This window comes from Notothenia rossii (genome assembly GCF_949606895.1).
Source record: "Notothenia rossii genome assembly, chromosome: 2".
Taxonomy (NCBI): domain Eukaryota; kingdom Metazoa; phylum Chordata; class Actinopteri; order Perciformes; family Nototheniidae; genus Notothenia; species Notothenia rossii.
Window position 1 is genome coordinate 88,530,611 of NC_136904.1, and position 24,437 is coordinate 88,555,047.

General features: G+C 41.3%; 1 protein-coding gene across 1 annotated transcript in view; it reads left to right on the top strand.

Annotated features, from left to right (window-relative positions):
- Positions 1–23,637, top strand: part of cryl1 (crystallin, lambda 1) — a 37,426-nt gene extending 13,789 nt beyond the window's left edge. The window contains exons 7-9 of the mRNA XM_079665545.1: positions 9,834–9,942; positions 15,715–15,824; positions 23,097–23,637. Of these exons, the coding sequence (XP_079521671.1) occupies positions 9,834–9,942; positions 15,715–15,824; positions 23,097–23,201 (324 nt within the window). The 3' untranslated portion in view covers positions 23,202–23,637. The remainder of the gene's footprint in view (positions 1–9,833; positions 9,943–15,714; positions 15,825–23,096) is intronic.
- Positions 23,638–24,437: the final 800 nt, after the last annotated feature.

Genomic DNA, 24,437 nt, shown 5'->3' on the forward strand with positions numbered 1-24,437 from the left:
CCAAAATTCAGACCAAGGTTAAAGCTAGACTCAGCTTTCTATATAGGAATCGCTCCTCATTCACTTCATCTGCTGAACTCTCTCTGGTCCAGATGACTGTCCTTCGTCTGTTCGACTACGGTGATACCATCTACCGCTCGGCGTGTCAAGGAGCTCTCGATCATTTAGACGTTCTGTATCACTCCGCCACCAATGCCCCCTACAGGACACACCACTGTGACCTGTACTCTCTGGCTAACTGGCCCTCTCTTGAGACCAGGCGCAACATCCACTGGCTGATGTTTGTTTATAAAACACTCCTATGCCTCACCCCCTTCTACCTCACACAATTACTGCAACTCCGCCCAACACCCGCTCAGCTACACACATCCTGCTAAAGATCCCCAAAGCCAACACATCCTTTGGCCGCTCCGCCTTTCAGTTTGCAGCAGCTGATAGCTGGAATATCATACAAAAAACCTTGAAGATGGAGACCTTTATCTCCCCCCGCACCTTCAGGGACACTATTACAAACACCCTGGTACAGTGGTACACACATGCAGCTGCTTTGCCTGATGCTCACTACCAATGTCTTGACCTCTCCTATAGTATTCATTGCCATGAAGGAATTAATGAATGAATTAATGAATGGTTGAATGGATGAATGTTCTATATTATTTGAATGACTGATTGAACCACAGCAGTATTATTTTAGAGTTGTTATATGTTTAACTGCTATGCCTGTAATCTCTGCTCTGTGTCATTGTGTTGTCTCCTGGGTTCTGTAGTGCCCGGAGTCTGTCTTTTTATTTTCTTCCTCCCAACCCCCATCCCCTCAGGAAGCCTTTTGTCTCCTGACAGGTCATCATTGAAAATAAGAATTTGTTCTTAATTGATTTTCCTGGCTGAATAAAGGTTCTACTACTACTACTACTACTAGGTCAAGTAAACTTCTTAAATGTTCCAAAAAAAGTATTTATTGATGTTTTTGCAGTTTAAAGAAGATTGAGGATCAGGATACTCTGAATCAATGTCAATAAGTCGATGAACATAATTCGACTAGAGGCCATCATGCAGTGTAATCACACCAGCCCTGAAGGCAAAGGAAATCAGGTGCGTTAACTTGGGGGTCCTGACTTCCTACCCCCTCTCTAGTCCTTCTAGAGATCAGATCACAAGGTCCATTCTCAAACTTGGACCTTGTGATCGGATCTCAGTAAAAGATCTTTAACATGTTGTGGCAGTGTCTTGCTGAGTTTCTACTGTGGCTCTACACACATGTTTTACAAAGAAGAAACTGTCAATCACAATCCATTTGGAAATGGCATGCAATTAATAATTTAAACAGAAAATCTAATTATGGAGGCAGCACAACCAAGATATGAAAAGAGACTTCTTTCTGAGATCATCTGACATATGTACAGATTACAGGCAGATGATGTGAGAGCTGAACTAGAGGGATGTACATTACAGTCAGAACAGGCTGGTCCACTGAAAACTCTGTTCCTGCATCCTCAGGGTAACTTGTGTGCATTCTCTAGAGTCATGGCAATTATTTTCCACTTTTTTAATGTCAAGTCATCCTCCAATGAAACTCCAGGGAATGTCAACTTCATAACATAACTACATGACATTCATTTATTTGCAGAATAACCTGTAACAAGTGCTTGGTGATTCCCAGGCTTCTTAAACCCTTCATAAGATATAGTGAATTCCTAGAAACATTTATTGAATTAATTGCAGTCCAAAACAACGACCCTGCAATAAAAAGCTTTGAGAAATGTATCAATCAATCAATCAATCAATCAATGTTTATTTATATAGCCCAATATCACAAATGTTACATTTGTCTCAGTGGACTTCACAGTTTGTACAGAATATCAGTATGACAATACGACACCCTCTGTCCTTAGACCCTCACATCGTACAAGGAAAAACTTCCAGAGAAAACCCACAGTTTAAAGGGAAAAATGGGAGAAACCTCAGGGAGAGCAACAGAGGAGGGATCCCTCTCCCAGGACGGACAGACGTGCAATAGATGCCGTGTGTAGATGTGGATAGTTTCATATTTGTGGAGACTGTCAGGCCGTGGCTTTATGAATGATAATATTGGTCCACTGACTGTAATATCCCCAGAGGATGAAATTCCACCCTCTTTGGCTATGAACTTTCCACCATGAGGTTGATGTTTGAAGTTATAAGTAAAATATCTTCACATCAAACTTTTTTTTCGCCATATTGTGTAAATACTGTAGGTGCACAATATGGGATGTGATTTTAAAAGTGTCAAAAGGGCATTTTTCCCTTTTTCGTGGATTGATCTCAAAATAATGTAAAGGCTTTACACATTTGTGTTATATAAATGCAACGGTATTCAAATATCAAGAAACAAAATGCTGTTAATTAGCATTTTTTCGAATGTTAGTTGGGTAAAGTCATGGAAGTATGTTTTTTTTTTTTGTTATGCAAAGAAACAGGAATGTCCTAGCACTAAAAAGATTTCTCGACATTTATTCAATATTTTCTTTGGGTGCAAATATTAAATACAGATAGAAGAGAGCAACAGGCATTATGGGAAGAACGCGTGGGATTCCCGGCAACAAAAGGTTCTTGTTTTTCTAATTTTGGACTTTTTTAATTGTTTTTGGAATTTGTTCTTACTCTTTGTTTCAAGAGGAGCTGTTTGGTTGGCTGATGATCCAAGAGTGCTTGCAGTCAGGTGAACGCTCTTGATAGTTCAGTCAAACTCAAGAAAGCACTGGGGTAACATTTCACTGGCTCTCTGCTTCTGAGAAATAAAGCCCCCAGTGTGCTTCGAGGAATCGAAGCAGAGTTTAATATCTCCCTCCTCTTCCTGGATCTCTACTGGCTGTAACATAGCATCCCAGCGTCCACTATGTGATATTTGTGTCCTCACACAGAGCCGTGAAAGCTCGGACTCATATCTACATGACATTCCATACTGTGCGTGGATCACCCACTTGTGAGTCTCCTGTTGAGGAGAATTAACCCTGAGGGGACCCTTAGGTCCCAGCTGACAAAAGTCCCACGTAGATGTAAAAGGGTCAGTCTTTGCCTTGGAAGAAACTGCTGCAAGAACTCAACGATGGCCACAGACGTGTCTGATCTGTTCTGCAATTAGCTAATAAGCTGTGAAAAAAACATGGACATAAAGAATGTCGAGACCTTATTTGTGTTCTACTCATCATCATGTCATGAGGTGCTGGAGGCAAAGAGCCCAACACCCACTGGGGATTTCTGTATTAAAGCAACCAACATGCCAAACAAGCTTTAATTCGCTAAGTCTTTATATTTGAAAATGTGGAAATGTTCTAGGATGAGGTATTGGAGCCATTGTTGGTTAAAACATATAATAGTAGCTTAGTTGATTTTTCTGAATTTCAAAGATAAATTATCACAAATGTACGTGTAAAAAAAACGTGTTTAAAACATTGTGTATCTTTCCTCAAGGAACCACATCGCTTCACTTAGACCTCATCACACCACAGACAACTACTTTTTTATAGTGAAAGTTATGTATATAACAAATATGTTTCTTTATCTTGGAGAATATTCAATTTGTGAGTTTTTTCAAAAACATTCACTACATTAATCTCAGAGAATGTCTGAGACTTTTACTTTTTGAAACCAATCTCCAAAATTCAAATTATCTTTCTTTGAAAAATGAACCCTTCCCCTGGCTTCATATTTCAATTTAAGTTAAGTTCATACAGCTAATTTTCAACTTCATTATAGTTCCAGATGCGCAAGATTTACTATAAAACATCTTACTGAACATTAAGCCATCTTTCCTGTAGACATCTAAATGAAATAAAGAATCGATATGACTACTACAAACATCTGAATAATAATAATCTCCAGGACAGATGAAGACCTGTTTTAGTGTTTAGTTAAATACCTCTTATGGTCTGTTGTGACATTTAAATGGAACAGAGCCATGATTCATGTTTCCCAATGACACATTTTTCTTAACCCTCCTATTGCCTTCGGGTCAGATTTGACCCGAAGACAATAGGAGGGTTAAGAAAGATATCTCTGTTGGAAAATAACTTTTCACGTTTGCTAACATTCTTCACAGCCACCAGAAATCTCCTCATGTGTGTTAAAGAATGTACTGCTTTTTTACAACTTTTTTCAATTTTAGGCAAAACTGAAAGACTATACAAAACATTTCTAACTTGCAACCTGCTTGCTTCCTACTCAAAACCAGAGGCAGGGGGTGTTTCTCAATCGCGAGGATGCTGGCTTGGTAGTCGCGTACTTCCAAGTCACTTCCTTCAGAAAACAAAGAAGAATGGAACAGGCTAACAAGTGTGCCACTCTCTCTAACGGTTTCAACATAAACTGTACCGAAAATAAATACCTCACAATGTCTATCTAATTATGAACTTGCTTTACTTTCACGGAACACATTTTTGGTGATAACAAACAAATGTAACAAAGTAACATATTTACCAACACATGTTCTACGCCACTATACTTACATTTAAATGTGTCCTGCTTCGGTTCAGCCCTTCTCCGCAAGGGTTTTTGAAATTGGTCCGTGCGCAAAGCATTGTGGGGATTTGAAGGACGCGAAGTCTACCCATGTGCAGCCTCGAAATTTCCCCCAAACCAAGGACGCGGCCTCGGTGGAATTCCAAGTATGCTGGAGATTGGAACAGTACTTCGGCGGCACTCGATGGCGTAGCATCCTTGAAATATTGGCTTGGAAGCCAGTTTCCTTGCGATTGAGAAACGACCTTTGTTACGTCAAGAGAAATGTTGTCGTTTTTAAGCACATTTTGAGCATTGTCAACACAGTGTGTTAAACCTGTCCAACAGGAATGATCTTACTGTGTTTTTGACAGTTCTCTGGTAAAAGTTGATGAGCAGGTTACTCTTGTCAGCCTCAGCTCTGATGTCGGATGTGTGAGGCGTTACTCAACCTGTCTCCGGCAGAAAACGGGTTATTATTTTTGTCCCCTCGAGACACAAACTGTCGATCTTTTATTTCCGCATGAGTCAGGAGATTGTGAAGTGGAAGAATCAGGTGATCGGAGCTCCATCACACTGCCAAAGTGTCTAATAGTTTTTGCCAAATCATAATGTTTGAGTTTGATATTTTCAATGGTTGCCTGTTGTGATGTATTTTTAAATTGATATCTTTAAAAATACAGAAGGAGATTACTCTACATTGGAAGCTAATGGGGCTCCAATTAAATCAACATTTGGTGCAACAAAACTTACATGGTCCCATTCAACACACCTGGAAGTAGTATGTGAACCCTTTGGAACTTCCTGGATTTCTGCATAAATTGGTCATAAAATGTGTTCTGATCTTCATCTAAGTCACAACAATAGACAAACACAGTCTGCTTAAGCTAAAACCACACAAACAATTATATGTTTTTATGTTTTTATTGAACACACCATGTAAACAATCACAGTGCAGGGTGGAAAAAGTATGTGAACCCTTGGATTGAATAACTGGTTGACCCTCCTTTGGCAGCAATAACCTCAACCAAACGTTTCCTATAGTTGCATATCAGACCTGCACAACGGTCAGGAGGAATTTTGGACCATTCCTCTTTACAAAACTGTTTCAGTTCAGCAATAGTCTTGGGATGTCTGGTGTGAATCGCTCTCTTGAGGTCATGCCACAGCATCTCAATTGGGTTGAGGTCCGGACTCTGACTGGTCCACTCCAGAAGGCCTATTTTCTTCTGTTGAAGCCATTCTGTTGTTGATTTACTTCTGTGCTTTGGGTCGTTGTCCTGTTGCATCACCCATCTTCTGTTGAGCTTCAATTGGTGGACAGATGGCCTTAAGTTCTCCAGCAAAATGTCTTGATCAACTTGAGAATTCATTTTTCCGTCGATGATGGCAATCTGTCCAGGCCCTGAGGCAGCAAAGCAGCCCCAAACCATGATGCTCCCTCCACCATACTTCACAGTTGGGATGAGGTTTTGATGTTGGTGTGCTGTGCCTTTTTTTCTCCACACATAGCGTTGTGTGTTCCTTCCAAACAACTCAACTTTGGTTTCATCTGTCCACAGAATATTTTGCCAGTAGTGCTGTGGAACATCCAGGTGCTCTTTTGCAAACTTCAAACGTGCAGATCAGAACACATTTTATAACCAACTTATGCAGAAATCCAGGTAATTCCAAAGGGTTCACATACTTTTTCTTGCAACTGTAAGTGATTGTATTTGTTACCAGCGATAGCTACGTTACTTTTATTTCATTTGAGGTCAATAGCACCCAGCAGCTAGTTTGAAATATGTCCGGTTATTGTGTGGCTTTATGGGATTTTTCAGTAAGTATGATTTTCTCAGAAACAGATTTTTGTATTTTTTACCATTTCCATCCCTTAAGTCACTGTCAGGTTTATTACGAGTTGAAGTCTCACAGTCTGAGAACTGGTTCATTTGGTTTGGCTTTTTAGTGGCGTAAGAGGTTCCAGGCTGAAGTACACTGAGTTCGAGAAAAGATGATTACTGCCTCTTGTCAACAAGCTGTCACTCCAAGACACCAGTTATGTGATATATCTCTCAGTTTTAGCTTAGTGTGTTTGTGTGGGTTTCTTCCACCTTTCATCTACCATTGTTCTATGCGAAGTTAACTATGATATATCAATCCTTTCAAAACAGCTGTTTAGTAACTTCAGTTAAGGCTGAGACCACTGACATCAGGAAGTCATTTTGTAAGCAAAACACCACTGTGTTAAAAGTGTTTCTCCTTGGGCAAATAGTAAATAGGGGGAAAGACAATGCTTCTCTTGCATATCTTGGTTCTTAACTATTTTATGCAAATGTACGCCTTTGAAGTTATGGCTATGACTATGACTTGAAAATAGACCAGTACCATTCAGAGGGTGCAACCCAGTCGCACGGCATTTCGTGTATAGTCACGAAATGTAATCTATTAATTCGTGTTCACCAACACAAATCAATAGATACATTTCATCACTATAACACGAAATGCCTTGAGACTGGGTTGGAGGGTCAGTGGTTTGATACCCAGCCCCTGCAGAAGTCAAAAGTGTCATGCACGTCTATGGTAATGAATTATATATAAGTCATGTTGCATAAAAGCATTAGCTAAACCACTTGTGATGTAAATATGTGATTTATGGATATTTTGACAATAGGAAAAGCACAAAGACATTAAATGAGATGCTACTTCAGGGTTCTTTTGGGCCTTCTGGCTCTCTGTAACCCTCATGACTTCCTAAGACACTTGAATGAAGCACAGCTTTTGTTAATGTTATGAGTTACACCTGTGCCTTTTTAAGACAATTCAAAAAGACCCATTGTATTCCCGGAGGATGTGTTGTACCATCCCATTTAGTACGAATATGCTCCGCCACATTACTTCCTCTGATGTCACTAACCCTAACCAATGACCAGCAACTTTCTATCCCTTAAGTCACTGTCAGGTTTATTACGAGTTGAAGTCTCACAATGACACAATTTCCAGGATTTATTTTCATAAGGCAGCAAAAATAAGTTCCACTGCGTCATAGCTTTGTGATTATGTGTGAAATCCTCCCTCTTTGTCGTCCGACCCATGACGAAATATGAACAGTATGATGATTGCTTTGTAATCGGCTTTAATTTAAATTCTATTACCAATTAGATTTGAGTTTTACTTATTTTGTATTTCAGTTTCATTCTTTATTTATTTGCCTTTGTTATGATTTACCTATACTTTATGTAGAAGTATGATTTTATATTGGGAATAGATTACAAATGTGTCAATGAAATGAATACACGATGAATAAAATATACTTTGTAACTGGGCTAATCTAAAAAAACGTCTATCAGCAAAAAAGTGAAACAGTATGGGAGAAAGACGCTCAATAGATACTACAAGGTTACATCTGTGTCTATTGTAAGTGACCAGATACTAAAGGCGTGTTAGCCTTTCAATCACCCCTTAGTACTTCTAGGAAAAAACCTGAAATGTCCCTAGAAGTTTGTCATTGACCATCAAGGCCTTTTGTGAGTCAGTTTACATAACAGAGACCCTCCCTAAACCCCTTTAAACACACACACACACTCTCTCACACACAAACAGAGAAAATGGTCCTTGAGTCAGGGCCAGCGTTGGAAAGCAGAGCGGCTGAGAAAGTGGCTGGTTGCCCCCCAGTGATTACGGTGGAGAAAAGACCCCACCCACCGCCCCGCTCTGCTCAGATAACAGGCCCGTTGTTGGACGGAGGACCCAAACAAAGACGACCCTGTCCCTCCCCTCTCGCCCACCCCGCTCTCTGTCTCCGAATACGAGCTTTGATTTCCAGCGTGGTCGGCCAACAGGTATCTCTAACCCTGAGATTATCTGAACCGCTCCCTCCATCTGCTTCCTTCCATCCTCTCGTTGCTACAACATAATCCTGAGGACACACAATTGGCTGATGAGGGAAACTTTAGACAGTGGGAGTAGTCGGGATCAAAGGACATTTGGTTGGTCAAAAACACTGAGGTTAAAAAGCCATGACCTGACCTCCACTGTAAAGATTGTGTTGTAACATCACAATCAGAAATGCTTTATTCGTCCTACAGCAGGGAAATAGATTGTTAAAGAACAGGGACAGTTCAGACGAAAGGCAGAAATAGGATTGGTAGACGAGTAAAGTAACATATTAAATAAAGAGGAAAGCACGTGTTAATAAAAGAAAATCAAATGTGTACAATAAGAATAAGTAGCAGAATTATAAAAAGTTGGTGAACATATAAAAGTAATGAGGTAGCATTAAGTGATACTATCAGAAGTGCGTAAAAGTTTAAAATGCACACATGGCACAGTCATCTCTTTAACAGTAGTGTAACACTCTAAGGTAGTGGACATAGGTGTTAAAGTCCGTATTGGTTTGGTGGTCTTGCAAAGGCTGTGTTGGTTGTTAAGTCTGACTGTGGCAGGAATAAATGACCTGAGATAAAAATTTGAGCTGTAGTTTTTGGGATAGAAACTTCTGGAGCAATGGAGTCAGGACTCAGAGAGACACGGGGAGAGCAGGAACTTTGATGGCAAACACTGACGGTTTATTTGGAGCTTCGGCCGGAGAATTCACAAGACATGGGCTGTGCCACGAGTTGACACAGCGGCGTGCCAAACCAATTCTGATCTCTCCAGACCCATGTGTTTAACTAGTTCTGAGAGAATAATCAACTTTGTGCATAACAAGATAAAACCGGCAAAGCACAATAACACCTCTATCAGCTGACGCCAACAGGCAGGAATAGGACAAAACACTGAGAGCAGCTGTGCTCAGTGAGGTCATTAGAAACTGATAAACTGGGTCAAAGTTATGGGCCTAGGAAAATATTTCCCCAACAGATTTATCCTTATTTTGCCATATAGTTGCTATGTGATGCTGGGTTGCTGTTTTGTTATGTACTAGCTGGTAGGCGACCAATACACACTGTAACATCACCGTTGTGCCACCTCACTGCTATTTGCAGTTTATTGTTATTACTACTGGCTGCTACTCCACTTCCACAGACTGCTACACCATTGTAGGAATCACTATCAAATACACTTTCTCTTTATAACGCTGCTACTTATTTTATTTGATCAACTTGTGTTCCCCTTTTAATAATTGTAGACATTAGTTTACTAACTTTATAACTTCTGCCTTTGTATCTGTACTCTCCAACACATGGAAATCAGTTGAAAACAGCTGATTGATGGCTCAGGGTTGCCGGGTTCACACTGTACTGAAGATAAAGAAAGTATGTGTCCTTTTTAGATTTAGTCACACATTCACTGCCTGACTGATGCGTATCTTTCTTTTGTAAAGGAAGACAAAGTGAGAATAAATCAAGAGTAAATATGTTTTTTTTTTTCAGGATGGCGTTATCTCTGTGAAGGACATTGATCTGTTGATGTCAGAGGGGCTGGGAATGCGTTACGCCTTCATAGGTCCCATGGAAACAATGCACCTCAATGCACCTGCAGGTAAATTTCCCTCTCTGGACTTTATTGCTTTTGCTTTGAGTGTAAGTGACAGAAAGGTCATCAGAAAGCAAGAAGAGGTGAAAGGTGCACATTTGGTTTTTCAAGTATTTTGGGTTTCTCTTATTTTACATTTAGGTACAATAATAATCCCAACGACCAGTTTTAAAAATACTAACATGGATATTACGTGGCCTATCCAAGTGGTAGCCAGTTGTGATCACATTTTTCTATTTGTACCTATTTAAGTGATATAATGGTTGGTGCTGCAGCTGCACATACATCCAGATTGCTCTTCTCTTGCTTCAAAACCTAGAAACTACCTAGAACCAAAGACACACTGCATTTTGTTTTCCACTTTGATTGTTCCCTCAGGGGGAGTGTGAAACCCATTTACGCGATTGAGGATAGAAATGCAAATGCTGTTTATAGGATACTAAAAACAAGAACAACAACAAAAAGTGCAACCTGAATCAATTAATCTATTTAGAGATTTTACAAGGTGGCGACCAATCAAAACACGGCTGTATCAATCCATCACAGTTTCAGGATCAAAATGTACTTCATAATGGCAAGCTAAAAAAAACGTGTCTATTGCGACTTTTAAAAATGAAGAATATAAAACCTTATTCAACCAAAGTACAAAGCCTAGTGAATTTGTATCAGTCTTTCTCATATGCATGTAATACAAAAAAAATGAGACGAACAATACTTGGCTTGACAGGGAAAATAGTTAGTTGTAGTTCATACAACGACAGCTCTTTAGTCTCTACGACAGCAATAAGACAAACCTACACATTATGTGACTGATTATTTATAGAAAAAGAAAATACTTTTTAGTAAAAAAATTAGTTAAAAACTATTCTCATGACATTTATTCACGATGCCTCTCACTAAGAAAACCAGGCCCTTAGTTACAGAGATGTGAGAGTCAACAGTGACACGGCTCACAAATCCCCGCACTACATACATGTACTGTACCATAGTGTGTGTCAGAGAGTGAGAGTGAACCCTCACTGAGATGGAGAATATCAAAGGGGAGTGTGAAACCCACAGAGAAACCCTGACTGTGTACACACACACACACACACACACACACACACACACACACACACACACACACACACACACACACACACACACACACACACACACACACACACACACACACACACACACACACACACACACACACACACACACACACACACACACACACACACACACACACACACACACACACACACACACACACACACACACACACACACACAGAAAAAGGACGCTCTGGCCGAACAAAGCAGTCTTTTGATGGGCGGCCATGAATGCTCTCCCTCACACCAGTAATCTAAAACTCACAGAGCCCACATCGAGGCTTTCAAACCAGGTGCCAGCTCTAACCTGTAGTTACAGTGCTGGCGCTTTCTGCTCAGGAAACAGTAGCATTATCATGTTCTCAAAAGATTGCTAAGAGCTGCTTCTGTTGTTACTTCCCATCCTTGAATTCTCTCCAATCAGATACTGGAGCACTCAGGCTTTCTGTCTCTGTCTGAATGACTCTGCTGTTGTAAAACCATGTACCGGCACAGAAGAGCATTATAATCCACTGAAAACCTTCTGTAGTCTTCTAGGAGGCTCTGAAAAGTCTTCTTCTTTTATGCTATCAGCTTGGATTCACAACAGCTACCATGGTGATGGTTTCAAATCTAATATGCATTCAATTGTCTGAGGAAACTTTTAAAAAACGTACAGTATAATCCAATTTTCAGGTACTTAAATGTACTTGTGTTTTTACATGTTCTGCTATATAAACTTCTACTACATCTCAGAAAGAATAATGTCTTCATTGAATAATGTTTGATAACTTTAGCTACACTGCATATTCACTTTTTATAACAAGATATAACCAACTTATAAGGAAGGACTTCACAAGCTACCTAGCAGTGTGTAAAGTAGTTTGAGTTAGCTCTACGTTTACCAAAATAATCATTTTTAGGGGCGACTGTAGCTGCGAGGGTGTGCGGTCGTGGTTCAACCAGAAGGTTGTGGGTTCGATCCCAGCCCGTGCAGCCAACATGTTATCATGTATCCTTGGGCAAGATACTTAACCCTGATTTGCTCCCGATGGCATGGCCGACGGTGTGTGAATGTTAGGTCCTAGAGTAAGGTACACATGTAGTATGTAAAGCGCTTTGAGGGGTCGTAAAGACTGGATAAAGCGCTATATAAGTACAGTCCATTTACCATTTAACATTTAAATCATGTTTCTACTTGTGTATCAGTAATTAAAGAAACATTTGAAATGGATCATTTTGCATAAGGAAAACCTTTTTTTATATATATTTAGTAATACGATTGGAGTAGTTCTACATTGTACTACAAAGATCTCCATCTGTATTCTCAGTATATCTGCTCAGTTTCGCTCACATTAGCTGAGTTAGATGTTTATGTTTCTCATTAGCAACCAAGCTAGTGATGACATTGTGCTATACTGTGGAGAGCAGAAAAGTTTCTAAGGACACTTTTTGGCATTTAAACTGGATGTAACCATTGCAACTCCAAACTGCTGTCCTTGAGAAAGAAGTGACATCTAAACTTTTTATAGCCACTATTCAAGTCTTTATAACCAACTCAACTAACTCAAAAGATAGTTGGACTTAACATTTGAAGAGTTGTTAACCAACCACACATGAAACACACCAAAGTAAATGAGGTTATCAATTGGTACTTTGCCACAAAATGTATTAAATAAATCTTGCTACCGCCACACTGAGATACATAGCATTAATACCACCAAGAAATGTAACGTTTTAATCCTAGAATCAAACCTCTGCAGAAGTCTTTAGTAAATATAATGGAGTTGTTTTGGAAGCTCTTTGAGAATCTCAAAGATTATGTACCAGAGCCTTGTGTTTTAGGCTTTGTCCGTATAACTGGATTTTGAATAAAAACATTTTGAAGGAAGTCCAACAATGGCAGCAAAGGACGAAAAGATGAATTGCATGTCAAGCAAAAATAGCCCTGGTATCTTCCCCCCACACAAAGTCTGTGTTTGGTTGAAGGTAGATGGCACTTATCACACTGCTCTGTCATATATAGTGAGTCCCACTGGGATTCATCTAAACATTCATATTTCAGCTCAGGCATAAATAAACATGGGATAGAAAAAAGGATTTAGAAACTTATCAAATGGTAAATTTTCAAGCTACATGGTGTCACATGTATTTCGTCAGAACTGTTTTAAAGGTCCCATGTTATGCTTTTCTGGTTATTACCCGTCCCTTTGTTGTTATGTAGCTTTTTCTGCATGTAAACGGTGTTCAGAGTCACAAACCCTCAAAGTACACCCTGTAGCGAGTAAAACTCTAAAGGCCCTGACACACCTACCCGATTTTGGGAGTCAGAGGCAGTCGGGCATTCGCGGCGCCCTACTCAGGTTGGTGTGTCCCGCACCGTCGTCTCTTTACGGCACATTTTAACACCTCCCGCGGCCGATTCAACATGTTGAATCGGCCGCGGGAGGTCAGAGAAAGTGGGGACAAAGAAATCACTCTGATTGGCTGTTCAGTTTAGCGAGTCAGTGCATGAGTAGCGAAGCGGAAGTGAGGGACCAAAACAAACGATTAAGAAGGCCCACACAGACGGTTAATCTTTTTAATTTTCATCTCAGCCGGACGCAAGAGTTCCTTTTTTATGTTTACATGTTTTCGATCGACGAGAGAGAGTGAAAATGGAACCCAGACGCTATTTTTTGTTTGTTTATATCACGCAGCCTGTTCTTCTTCACTTGGTGTATAGTCTGTCTGTGTGTGTTCGGGCTGGTTTCGGGCTGGGTTTCACTGTGTCTCGCTGTCTCACAGACGGATACTGGGCTCACAGGGAGGGGGGGGGGCAGGAGCTCCAACAAGCCGTTTAGGACAGAGAGTGAATACACATACTATACAGAGATGCTGAATGAGAAACCAATGTGAGTTTGGAAAATTGCACAATATAAATCTATCCTAGTAGACCTCAACAATGGAATTATGATCAGTAGAAATGGCCATGACACGGGACCTTTAAAGGACACTTTCTGACCTTAATTAAAGAGCTGGGGTGAAGAACTTTTGGCACGTACTTATTGTTTTATAGATGGTTTTTTATTGCTTCAAAAATAGTTCCCACTGATGCATTTATTATCACAGGACTGTAGAACTATACCGCTGGTCGTGTTAATGATATGTGTTGTTATTTGGTTGTTAAGGGATGTGTCATTAGCCGTGTGTTGTCATTTGTCTACGTCCATAAACTGCGTCTACGCATGTTAAAGGAGCTAGTTCATTTTAGTAAGTACATTGTTATTAATAACCCAGTAAGATAAAAACAAGGACTGTTATTCATGTTATTTAAGGAAAGGCAGCTTGGTAAACCGGCAGTGGACCAAACAAGCGGGTTTATAGGAACTGTCGTTTATTTCGGAAATATTGAAAGACAATTTATAGCGATTACGGAAGTAAGTCTTTAATAATATAGCAAGTGTTTTACGGTTAAAAACGTACATTTATAGTTATAAAGGTCAGAACTTTAAGGCGCAGGACTTCAGTCATTTTGAAATAACTTTTGTTAATTGACCTAAGGCTATATTGAAAAAAAAAAAGAAGGTGAATTGTATTGTTATGACCTGGCTCAAAAGGCCACAACAAAGAGGAGACACACCATATCCACGTTTAACAAAATATGTTTATTTAAGCAAAACATTCAAATTAATTAAGTGCAAAGCAAGTAAAGCATGAGGTGTGGATGTCAGTGGTGTAAATGCATGGTGAGGGTTGTATGGACATGTATGTGTGTGAGAGTGTTACAAAGTTAAGCAACGGAAGGAACTCATAGCATACTCAACAGAGCCGGGGGCCTGCAGGGAGAAGCAGAGGGGAGACAGACCCAGGTGCCCTGAGTTTCTGCAATCAAGCGGCTGGATGCAGCACAGCACATCAATCATTCATCAGACAAAGTGCCCGTTTCCTTATTCACAAATAAATCATTAAAGATGAATCAATAGGAGTAATAAGGGATTAACTTCCAATGATCACACCCAAAGTTAAACAAGGGCACAAAAAAGCCTCAAAGAAGAAGCTGATAGTTATGTATAAAACTTTTAACATGTACTCTCAGCAAGGAGTTCACCAAGACACCCAGAACCGTGAAGTTGAGTTAATGAACGGGTTTAAAGTTTTAGACTTGGTGGTTCTCTGCGATGTCAACACGTGCAAAGGTAAAGATTTGAAGATGATATAATGCATGCACCTAATCACAGCTTTGAGATATAACAAATGCATATACAGTTTCGTTCTGCAGAGGCATACATAAGGCAACATGTCGCAGGTATTCCAAAAACGCATTGTACAGTAGCCTCGGGCGTCAAGTGAATCTTTAGGTCTGAGTCCAACTCGGCGGATTGCATAATCTTGAAAAATGCAAAAATAACGTCATGACATCACGAAGATGTGACGATATCTAGTTTATGTCAGCATTACGAGACACAGTGCATGTTGAGCCATTGATGTGTTTCATCACAGTATCCATTTAATTTAGAGATAAAGAATATGCTTAAAGGTGGGTTTGGTAATATTTATGTATTTTCCCTTAATCTGCTTTTTTCTGGAGTGTCGCTGATGTTTTCACTTTTTTTTAAATATGTTTGAGGTTTTAAAGCATATGTCATGATGTATATGTGAACCAAAGGCTGTGAGATGTGTGCCCATGTTCTCCCCCTCCTGATCAGCTGTCCTCCCCCAGGTTTGGAGGACTACATGAAGCGGTATGGAGAGGGAATAACGAGGGTCCTGAACTCCTTTGGGCCGGTACCAGACTTCTCTGTCGGAGAGGCAGCCAAAAGCATCGTTAGTGTAAGTATGATGGAGTTAAAAGAGATAACACTTTTACTGAAACATACTAGATTTCATGAAATCACCTGAATCTCCTCCTAGAGCACCATTGTGTTCTTTTTAACCAAATCTCTCTCAGAGGGGCGTGGGGAGGGGCTCCTTATTTTCATCTAAAGTAACAGACAGAGAATCAACACTTTGGAAACAGGGCTGAAACAGAGGGGATTATGGGTAATGCTGCAATGATCTGTTTGGTGTTTGGAGCCAAACACTTCAGAGACATGTTTTGTATATATCTGAGAGCTATAATATATTGATGAAAAACAGTATAATAGGAGACCTTTAATAATCAAACAGATATTATTCCCTGATTTCTTCCTGCGGTCACATTGAATGAGTGTTTTGTTGATAGTGTCTTTAGTTCTGCATGACTGAAAGTCAAGAGGTCCTTCTCACCCGGGCGCCAAATTGCTCTCTCCTACGCGGCGTTACTTAGTCACATGCTATCACAGGCTGTTCAAACGTTAGCCACAGAAGGTCACTAAGTGAGGAAACCCTGAGCCGGTGCAATAAATAGTTTCAGGTCAAATAGTTTAGAAAGCAGAAACAATCCATCGGGTTCCCTTCTGCTTTTTGCCTCGCTTAGAAACTTCTACACTTCAGTTGTTGAGAAATGTACACTCTCAGTACAGGCTTTCACTTTAAATGTTGTCTTTGCAAGTTGACTAAAGTTGTATTTTTACAGATTCACACTTTGGAGCGACATTTCTACTGTGACCCCCAACATTTAGCTTGACATTATTACGTTTTAAAGGACTACTTTTGAAGGACTTGAGAGTTTGACCCCTTTATTGGTTTGAAAGGCACTTCAGTTTCTAGATTGCTCTTATAAAGGAAAGCAGCTGTCAGGGTTCCTGCGGTCAAAACCTGGAAAAGTCATGGAAATTCAAAATGCTAATTCCAGGTCCTGGAAAAGTTATGGAAAACAATATTTTTCCCAAAGTTTTGGAAAAGTCATGGAAATGTAACTAAAGTTGCATCAAATATAATTTATATTTTATCTAATCGCCAAAATAGTAATACTATAATGATAATCAATACTGTATCGTATAGTAATGAAACGTAAAATGCCATTTAACTGACGAGGTGTTTTGCTGGTGAGAGATTTGAGTTGCTTTAGCGTGTAGAAGCTCAGTATGTTTTAGATAGGCACAACATGTTTCATATGCAGACCTTATTTTCCTGTTCCATGTTAAAATAAACAATTTTCAGTGGTACCGCTGAGAAAGAGTAATTTTTTGGTCATGGAAAATGAGGTAAACGGTCCTGGAGAAGTCATTGAAAATCATTGGTGAAAAAGTGTATGAACCCTGAGCTGTAGTCAGTTCCGATCCACAACAAACTCAAACAGAAACCCAGGATAATAAAATATGAAATCATCCATTACATTTCTGAAACCACTGCAGGATCTCTCTGTTGTCCATCCACTTGAAACTTTGCCTGTAACCTCAACTTCAAAAATCTGTGCAACCTCAACAGATCACGGGAAAAGAGTGAAATAACATTTAGAAACAGTGGTGGATTTGTTTTTGTTTTTGCTCACTGGCCTGCAGCTAAAAATAATTGTCACGTCTCTTCATCATGCCATACTTATTTTTTTTCTCATAACAGTTAAACTTTAAGGGCTTATCCCTCATTTTCTCCACGCACTGTTGTCAAGACAGATATGTTACCTCTGTGGATCTTTAGACACTGCACACCTGACCTGATTGACCTAGAATAGAATAGAATCCTTTATTGTCTCTATACAGGTACAATGAGATGAGTAGAGCTACTCAAAAATACAAAACAAGAGGCGTACAACATTCAGGAGAAGACAACATACAAACAACAAGCATTCATACTTCAATTAGACCCTCCAGAAAAACGCGGGCTAAAATCCTTGATTATGCGATTAAACATGCGGGGGGTTTTAGGTGATTTTATGCGGTGAAATTGCGGGAAGTTGCGAAATATGCGGAAAGTTGCGAAATATGCTAAATATGCGGGAAAAAAGAATAACAATTTTTTTAAATATTGGGCTGTCTTATTTATTCTCTCTCGCACACAACCTGCCACTAACGTTAAACCCCTTTACTATTCAATTAAACACATTCAATGTTTATTTATTGTAAAAGCAATTGGGCTATTTTAATCCCACACACACCCCCCCCCCCCCCCCACACACACACACACACACTTCTCCGCCTCATTCTGTCATTTACTCGTTCGTTATCTGACCAGCTTCAATCTTGTAGGCTACTCACTTTGTTTCTTGTAGCCCTCGAAAGGGTTTTGGAGGTTGATGCCTCGGTGAACGTGCGTTGTTTGGCTGTCTTGTCCGCAGCAGCAGAAAGCATTTTCGAATGTTTGAATGAATCAAAGTGGGTCGTCACCGTCGATTTTCTCTTATGCTCCAACGCACAGTTGCACGGGGTGCAGAATAGTTTCCCCCCACTTTTTGCCCGGTCTTTAGTAGAAATGTTCGTCGGTAAATGAGATGGATTAGATTTTTTCATCTTGGTGTTTTCTCTATCGTGTGAGCTCCACACGTTCACTCTATACAGTGTTGTTTACATTCTGTGATGCGCGAGCTGATGACGTCACGTCAAGACGAGTTAACTTTTTTTTCCTCAACTTTGTGGAAAAATGCGGGGATTATGCAGCCTTTTAAAAATCTGCGCCATTTTGCTGATTATGCGGTAAATTCTGCGATCGCAGAATCGCGTTTTTCTGGAGGGTCTATTCAATATGCAGATAAAGTTAAAGGTGGGGTAGGTCATTTATTTCAGATACACTTTTTGTTATATTCCATGGAATGCTCTTAACATCCCGATAGCAATGAATATCTGAAGTGCTTTGACAATAAATACATAAAATAATTTCATCTGTTGAAGCCGTGGCGCTGTAAAAAGCACGACCAATCATCTGAGCCGGCCCGGCTAAAGTAACTGGATGGCCTACCTGCCTGTCAGCCTTCCATCTGTGCACAAACTTATCTCGTGCCCTCATTGGTCATGTGCACGTTAGTGTGTGTTGGGGGAGGGGCTCTGTAAGGAAGTGGCAGATTATTTTCAGTTGTGTATTTTCAAATTCTAGCGCACTCGAGCTGGTTTCTCCAAAATTAGATAGATAAGATAAGATGGTACTTTATTGATCCCAACTTGGGAAATTGTTTTTGTTGCAGCAGCATAAAAGACAAGACATTTTACAATAAAACAAAACTACAAATAAACAAGAATAGAAAGAAAAGAAAATAGAAAATGTACATGTAGATATTATATATACAAATATATATATTCAAATATATGACATATGGAATATTAAATATTAAATATTGAACAGATTATATATGTGTAAAATGTACAGCGAGGTTTTATTCCAAGAGAAACTATGGAGCAGAGAGTTCTCTTCCAGCCAGAGGTGATTGGTGGTACAGAGTTATTGCAGTGGGCAGGAATGTGTTCCTGTATCGGTCCTTGTGACAGTGGAGCTGCTGCTGTCTGTTGGAGAAGGAGCTCCGTTGACCCTCCAGCTGCAGGTGGAGAGGATGGGTGGGGTTATCCATGATGGACACCAGCCTGTTCAGTGTCCTCCTCTCCACCACAGCTTCAAAGGGGTCCAGCTTGATGCCGGTGACAGACCCAGCTTTCCTGATCAGTTTATTGATCCTGCTGGTGCCACCGGCTCCGATGCTGCCCCCCCCAGCAGACCGCAGCAAAGAAGAGTGCACTGGCCACAACAGACTAGAAGATCTCCATCATCTTGCTGCACACGTGGAAGGATCTCAGCTTCCCCAGAAAATAGAGTCTGTTCATCCCCTTCTTGTACACAGCGTCAGTGTTGACCCTCCTGTTCAGCCCATTGTCCAAGTGCACTCTCAGGTACTTGTAGTCCTCCACAACAGCCACATCCTCTCCCAGAATGCACAGGGGCAGAGGAGGAGAAGACGTCCTCTTCCTCCTGAAACAAATGATCATCTCTCTGGTCTTGGCCACATTCAGAAGCAGATGATTTCCTCCAGTCCACCGTACAAAATCACCCACCAGCGCTCTGTACTCCTCCTCCCGTCCATGCCTTATACCCTACCACAGCAGAGTCATCCGAAAACTTCTGCAGATGGCATGACTCGGAGTTGTATTGAAAGTCAGAGGTGTATAAGGTGAACAGGAAAGGAGACAGCACAGTCCCCATGGGGCTCCAATACTACCAACCACCACATCAGACAGCACACTGCCCAGCCGGACGTACTGTGGTCTGTCCGTGAGGTAGTTGGCCATCCAGGAGATGGTGGACGAGTTTGCCCTCATAGCCTGCAGCTTGTCACTCAGTAGCCGAAGCTGGATCGTGTTGAATGCGCTTGGAGAAATAAAAAAAGGTGATTCTCACAGTGCAACCCGATCCATCCAGGTACGAGTGAGCACGCTGCAGCAGGTAAATAATGGCATTGTCTACCCCCAGGTGAGGCTGCTAGGAACATTGAAGAGGGTCTAGGAATGATCTCACCTGCGGTCTGAGATGGGCCAAGACCAGTCTCTCCAGCACCTTCATCACAGGAGATGTGAGTGCGACAGGGCGATAGTCATTGAGCCCAGAAGGAGTCGTCTTTTTAGGGACAGGAACAACGCAGGACGTCTTCCACAGCACCGGGATGGTCTCCAGGTGCAGGCTCAGGTTGAACAGGTGTTGGAGAACAGGAGACAGCTGGCAGGCACAGGTCTCAGGACCCTTGGGCTGATACCATCAGGGCCAGCAGCCTTGCCTTGGTAGTTTTTCCATCTGTCTCTGGACCTGTCCTGTGCTCACAGTGAAGCGGGGGGAGGGGGGGGCTTGATGGCTCAGTGGAGGGGAGGCACATCAAAGGTGAGGTGGTAAAGTCCAGTGTTCTCGGCAGAGGGTCAGAGGCTAGGTTAGCAGAGGGGGGAAGCTGAAGCCAGGCTGAGTGGTGGAGGTAAGGTGTGAAGTGGAGGTGGTGAGCAGAGGGGGGAAGCTGAATCCAGGCTGGGTGGTGGAGGTAAGGTGTGAAGTGGAGGTGGTGAGCAGAGGGGGGAAACTGACTGGAGGAGGTGAGGTGTGAAGTGGAGGTGGTGGGCAGAGGGGGGATGCTGACTGGAGGAGATGAGGTGTGAAGTGGAGGTGGAGGAGACAGCAGCGGGCGGAGAGCGAAACCTATTGAAGAAGGTGTTCAGCTCGTTGGCCCTCTCCAGGGTGCCCACAGTCAGTCTGTCTCTCCCTTTGAAGCCAGTAATGGCCTTCATCACAGCCCGGACATCCCTGCTATTGTTCTCCTCCAGTTTCTGCCTGTAGGAATCTCTGCCCCTCCTCAACTTGTCCCTCAGCTCATGCTGGATACTCTTCAGCAGTGATTTGTCCCCAGACTAAAGGCCCTGACACACCAGGCCGAAATCGGCCGTTTTCGTTAGTCGGGCGACGAAGCGAGCCCTGTCGCCCAAACTCAATTTGGTGTTTCCCGCACCATCGGCCGTGACACGGCTTATTTGGCCTTTCATGGCCGACGCACAAAGAAATCACTCTGATTGGCTGTTCAGCTAGTGAATCAGTGCATGAGAAGCAAAACGGTTGCTTGAGAATTTCTTCCACATCAACACTCCAATGGCTGATAGCTCCAGTACCACACAAAACATGTTTTCAATGGACGAGAGTGAAAATGGAACGCACACGCTATTTGTTGTTTGTTTATATCACATAGTCTGTTCTTCTTCTCTGCCTTCCGGTTGTTGCCGCTTTTGAATGACGAATACTAATTTTGTTTGGCCCTCCGGCCAAGCACAGCACCAGCCCACCGGGAAAACTCCCGGTATTCCCAATGGCCAGTCCGCCCCTGCCCCAGAGCGTTCCGTTTGCAGATCTATCCACCTTGGGACCCGTTATCGTTTGCGGGGTCCGTTTCTATCGTTTTGTTACGGCCTCGTGTAAACGAAAGGGCTATAGCTATGCAAGAGAAACTATGCAGATACAACCCGTCTCGTCCTCGTGGGTCCGGCCCCTTAAAAGCTTCCTTTTTCTTATTTCAAAGTGTTTTCAGGTCACTAGTAATCCATGGTTTATTGTTGGGGAAACAGTAGACAGTTTTAGCCGGTAATGTTGTTTGCTCCCAGAAGTTGATGAATTCTGTGATGCAGTCAGTCAGTCATTACATTACATGTTTCTTGTTAGACGCTTTTATCCAAAGCGACTTACATACTCAATACTGTGGACAATCCCCACAGGAGGGATTTGGGGTGAAGTGTCTTGCCCAGGGACACAACGACACGCTGACTGCAGTGGGCTTTGAACCTGTTATTATTGCCCCTAGTGTGGCATTTCACATACTGTGTGAATGTTGGCAGAGATTTGTCCAGTTTAGCATGGTTAAAATCCCCAGTGATGGTGATGAATGCATTTGGGTGAAGAGTTTGGAGTTTGGCCACAGAGGAGTGAATGACGTCACCAGCCGCCTCCGTGTCCGCGGACGGAGGAATGTAGACAGCAACTACGATGACGGAATGAAGCTCTCTGGGTAAATAAAATGGACGTAATCCCACAGCTAGCAGTTCAATGTCCGGGCTACAGAAACGCTCCTTCACAGTAACGTGTCAAGGATTACACCATCGTTCGTTCACATAGGCTACAGTGCAATCCCTCCTCCTTTCTTCTTACCGCTCAGAATAACGTCCCTGTCCACCCGAACACTCGTGAAGCTGGGGAAAGCCGTGTTATTATCAGGGATGAGCGTGTGCAACCAAGTCTCGGTAAAACACATGATGCTACACTCACGGTATTCCCACTGCGTCTAGGAATCAAACCTTAAAGCCAGTGTAGGTCGGCCAGTACGGGGAAATGTGCCTCTTCATGTTTGTTCCTTAAAGAGAAGCTGCAGCATTCTGCACAAACTGCAAGTGGGAGGAGGTTTACACAGGCGAAGGACACTAGACCCTAAAGTCCAGTTCATTTCATTCATGTAAACACTGGGTCATACCAGGGCACGGTCTACTGATCCGTGTCCACTTGAAAAGCTGTTTTTTCTCATGGTTCATACTTGGTTCGCGTGAGGTGGGAATACCAATATATCAAAACATGGAATGTTAAGTTGTCACATGTTGGGTCTGTGGCCATTTTCTGACCTTTCATAGACTAAACCAACTAGAATTAGATGAATCAATAATGAAAATGATTTTTTTTTTGTTGCAGCCCTACCTTAAAGTGTTCTACAATTATTTTTTTCTCACACGTTTGCCTCCTTTCTATCCACAGGAGATGTGTGAGCTGGTTCCCAACGACCCGCAGCATCTGTCGGCCCGGATGGAGCGGAGGGACCAGCTGCTCATGGCTCTGGCCAAACTGAAGAAGGACCACTGAGGTGAAGGGCCCAAAAACCAGAAAAATAACTGACATTTGGTAAAAAGATAAGAATCAAGCTGACAGACATCTCACAAAAAGATATCTTTGAAAACAGTATGGTATTTGTTAAGTGATAATGAATACATGTGCCTTTTATGGATAATAACTTCCAGTATTTTAATAAAAAAATCGACCCATTAGGGAAGCAGGGATCAAGTTTTTTCCAAATCTACAGTACATTTAATATTTTCGTCTGCGTGGTATTAAGACTAACATTGTGGTTATTAGGGACTGGAATTTAAATCCTCTCACCACTTAATGATCATCTGTGAAAGAATGTGAAATCATGACTAATAAAAACCGTGAAATACTTAGTTTACGTAATCGTTTTATGGTGACTTAACACAACATGTTGGATCCTTTTCACATAAAATAATAAAACTATGAAATGAAATCCTGCAGTGGTCTCTGTTCCCTCCACCAGAAACAATGGATGATGTGCGCTTCATTAACGCTGACTGATAAGCTCCTGATCCCAGGAAAAGTTGAATGGAAACACGTCACGGGTTTTCCTCACTGTGACTTCTCTGCTCTGCTCATGTTGCAGATTTCATTTCACAGTGTCATTTCACAGTGAGATCCGACCATCACATGATCTTACTGTGCGGACTACATCTGTCAAATGTTAGAAAACAAATTATATATAAACATTTTATTCAGTATATTTAATAATGGATGGTGCCAGATGTGGTGTACAGGTGACAGAAATTATTATGCCTATACATGACATGTCACTATTGTATTATTCACATATTCAATACTGTGGACAATCCCCACTGGAGCAATTTGGGGTGAAGTGTCTCAGGGACACAACGACATGCTGTGGGGTTTGAACCTGTGCTCCCCTGATCCGAACACCAACGCACTAACCCACTGCACCACACGCCGAACCCTACATATATTTAATATTGTGTTTGAACTAGGTTGAATATCAAAAATAAAAACATGTTTATATACAATACAACAGATATATTAAAATAGAGGTTAATTAAATAAGTCAGAGTTATACTGTGTATATATACAGTAATACAGTAGGCCAACAAACAGAGGTTTGATCTAATGTATATATAATATATATATAAGTCAATGTGTACATTAATACAATATTGTGTTGTTTATAGGTTCAACACAGTAAAAATTGCAATATTAGTATATTTGTACATATACTAATTATTTAGTTTGAAAGGGTACCAA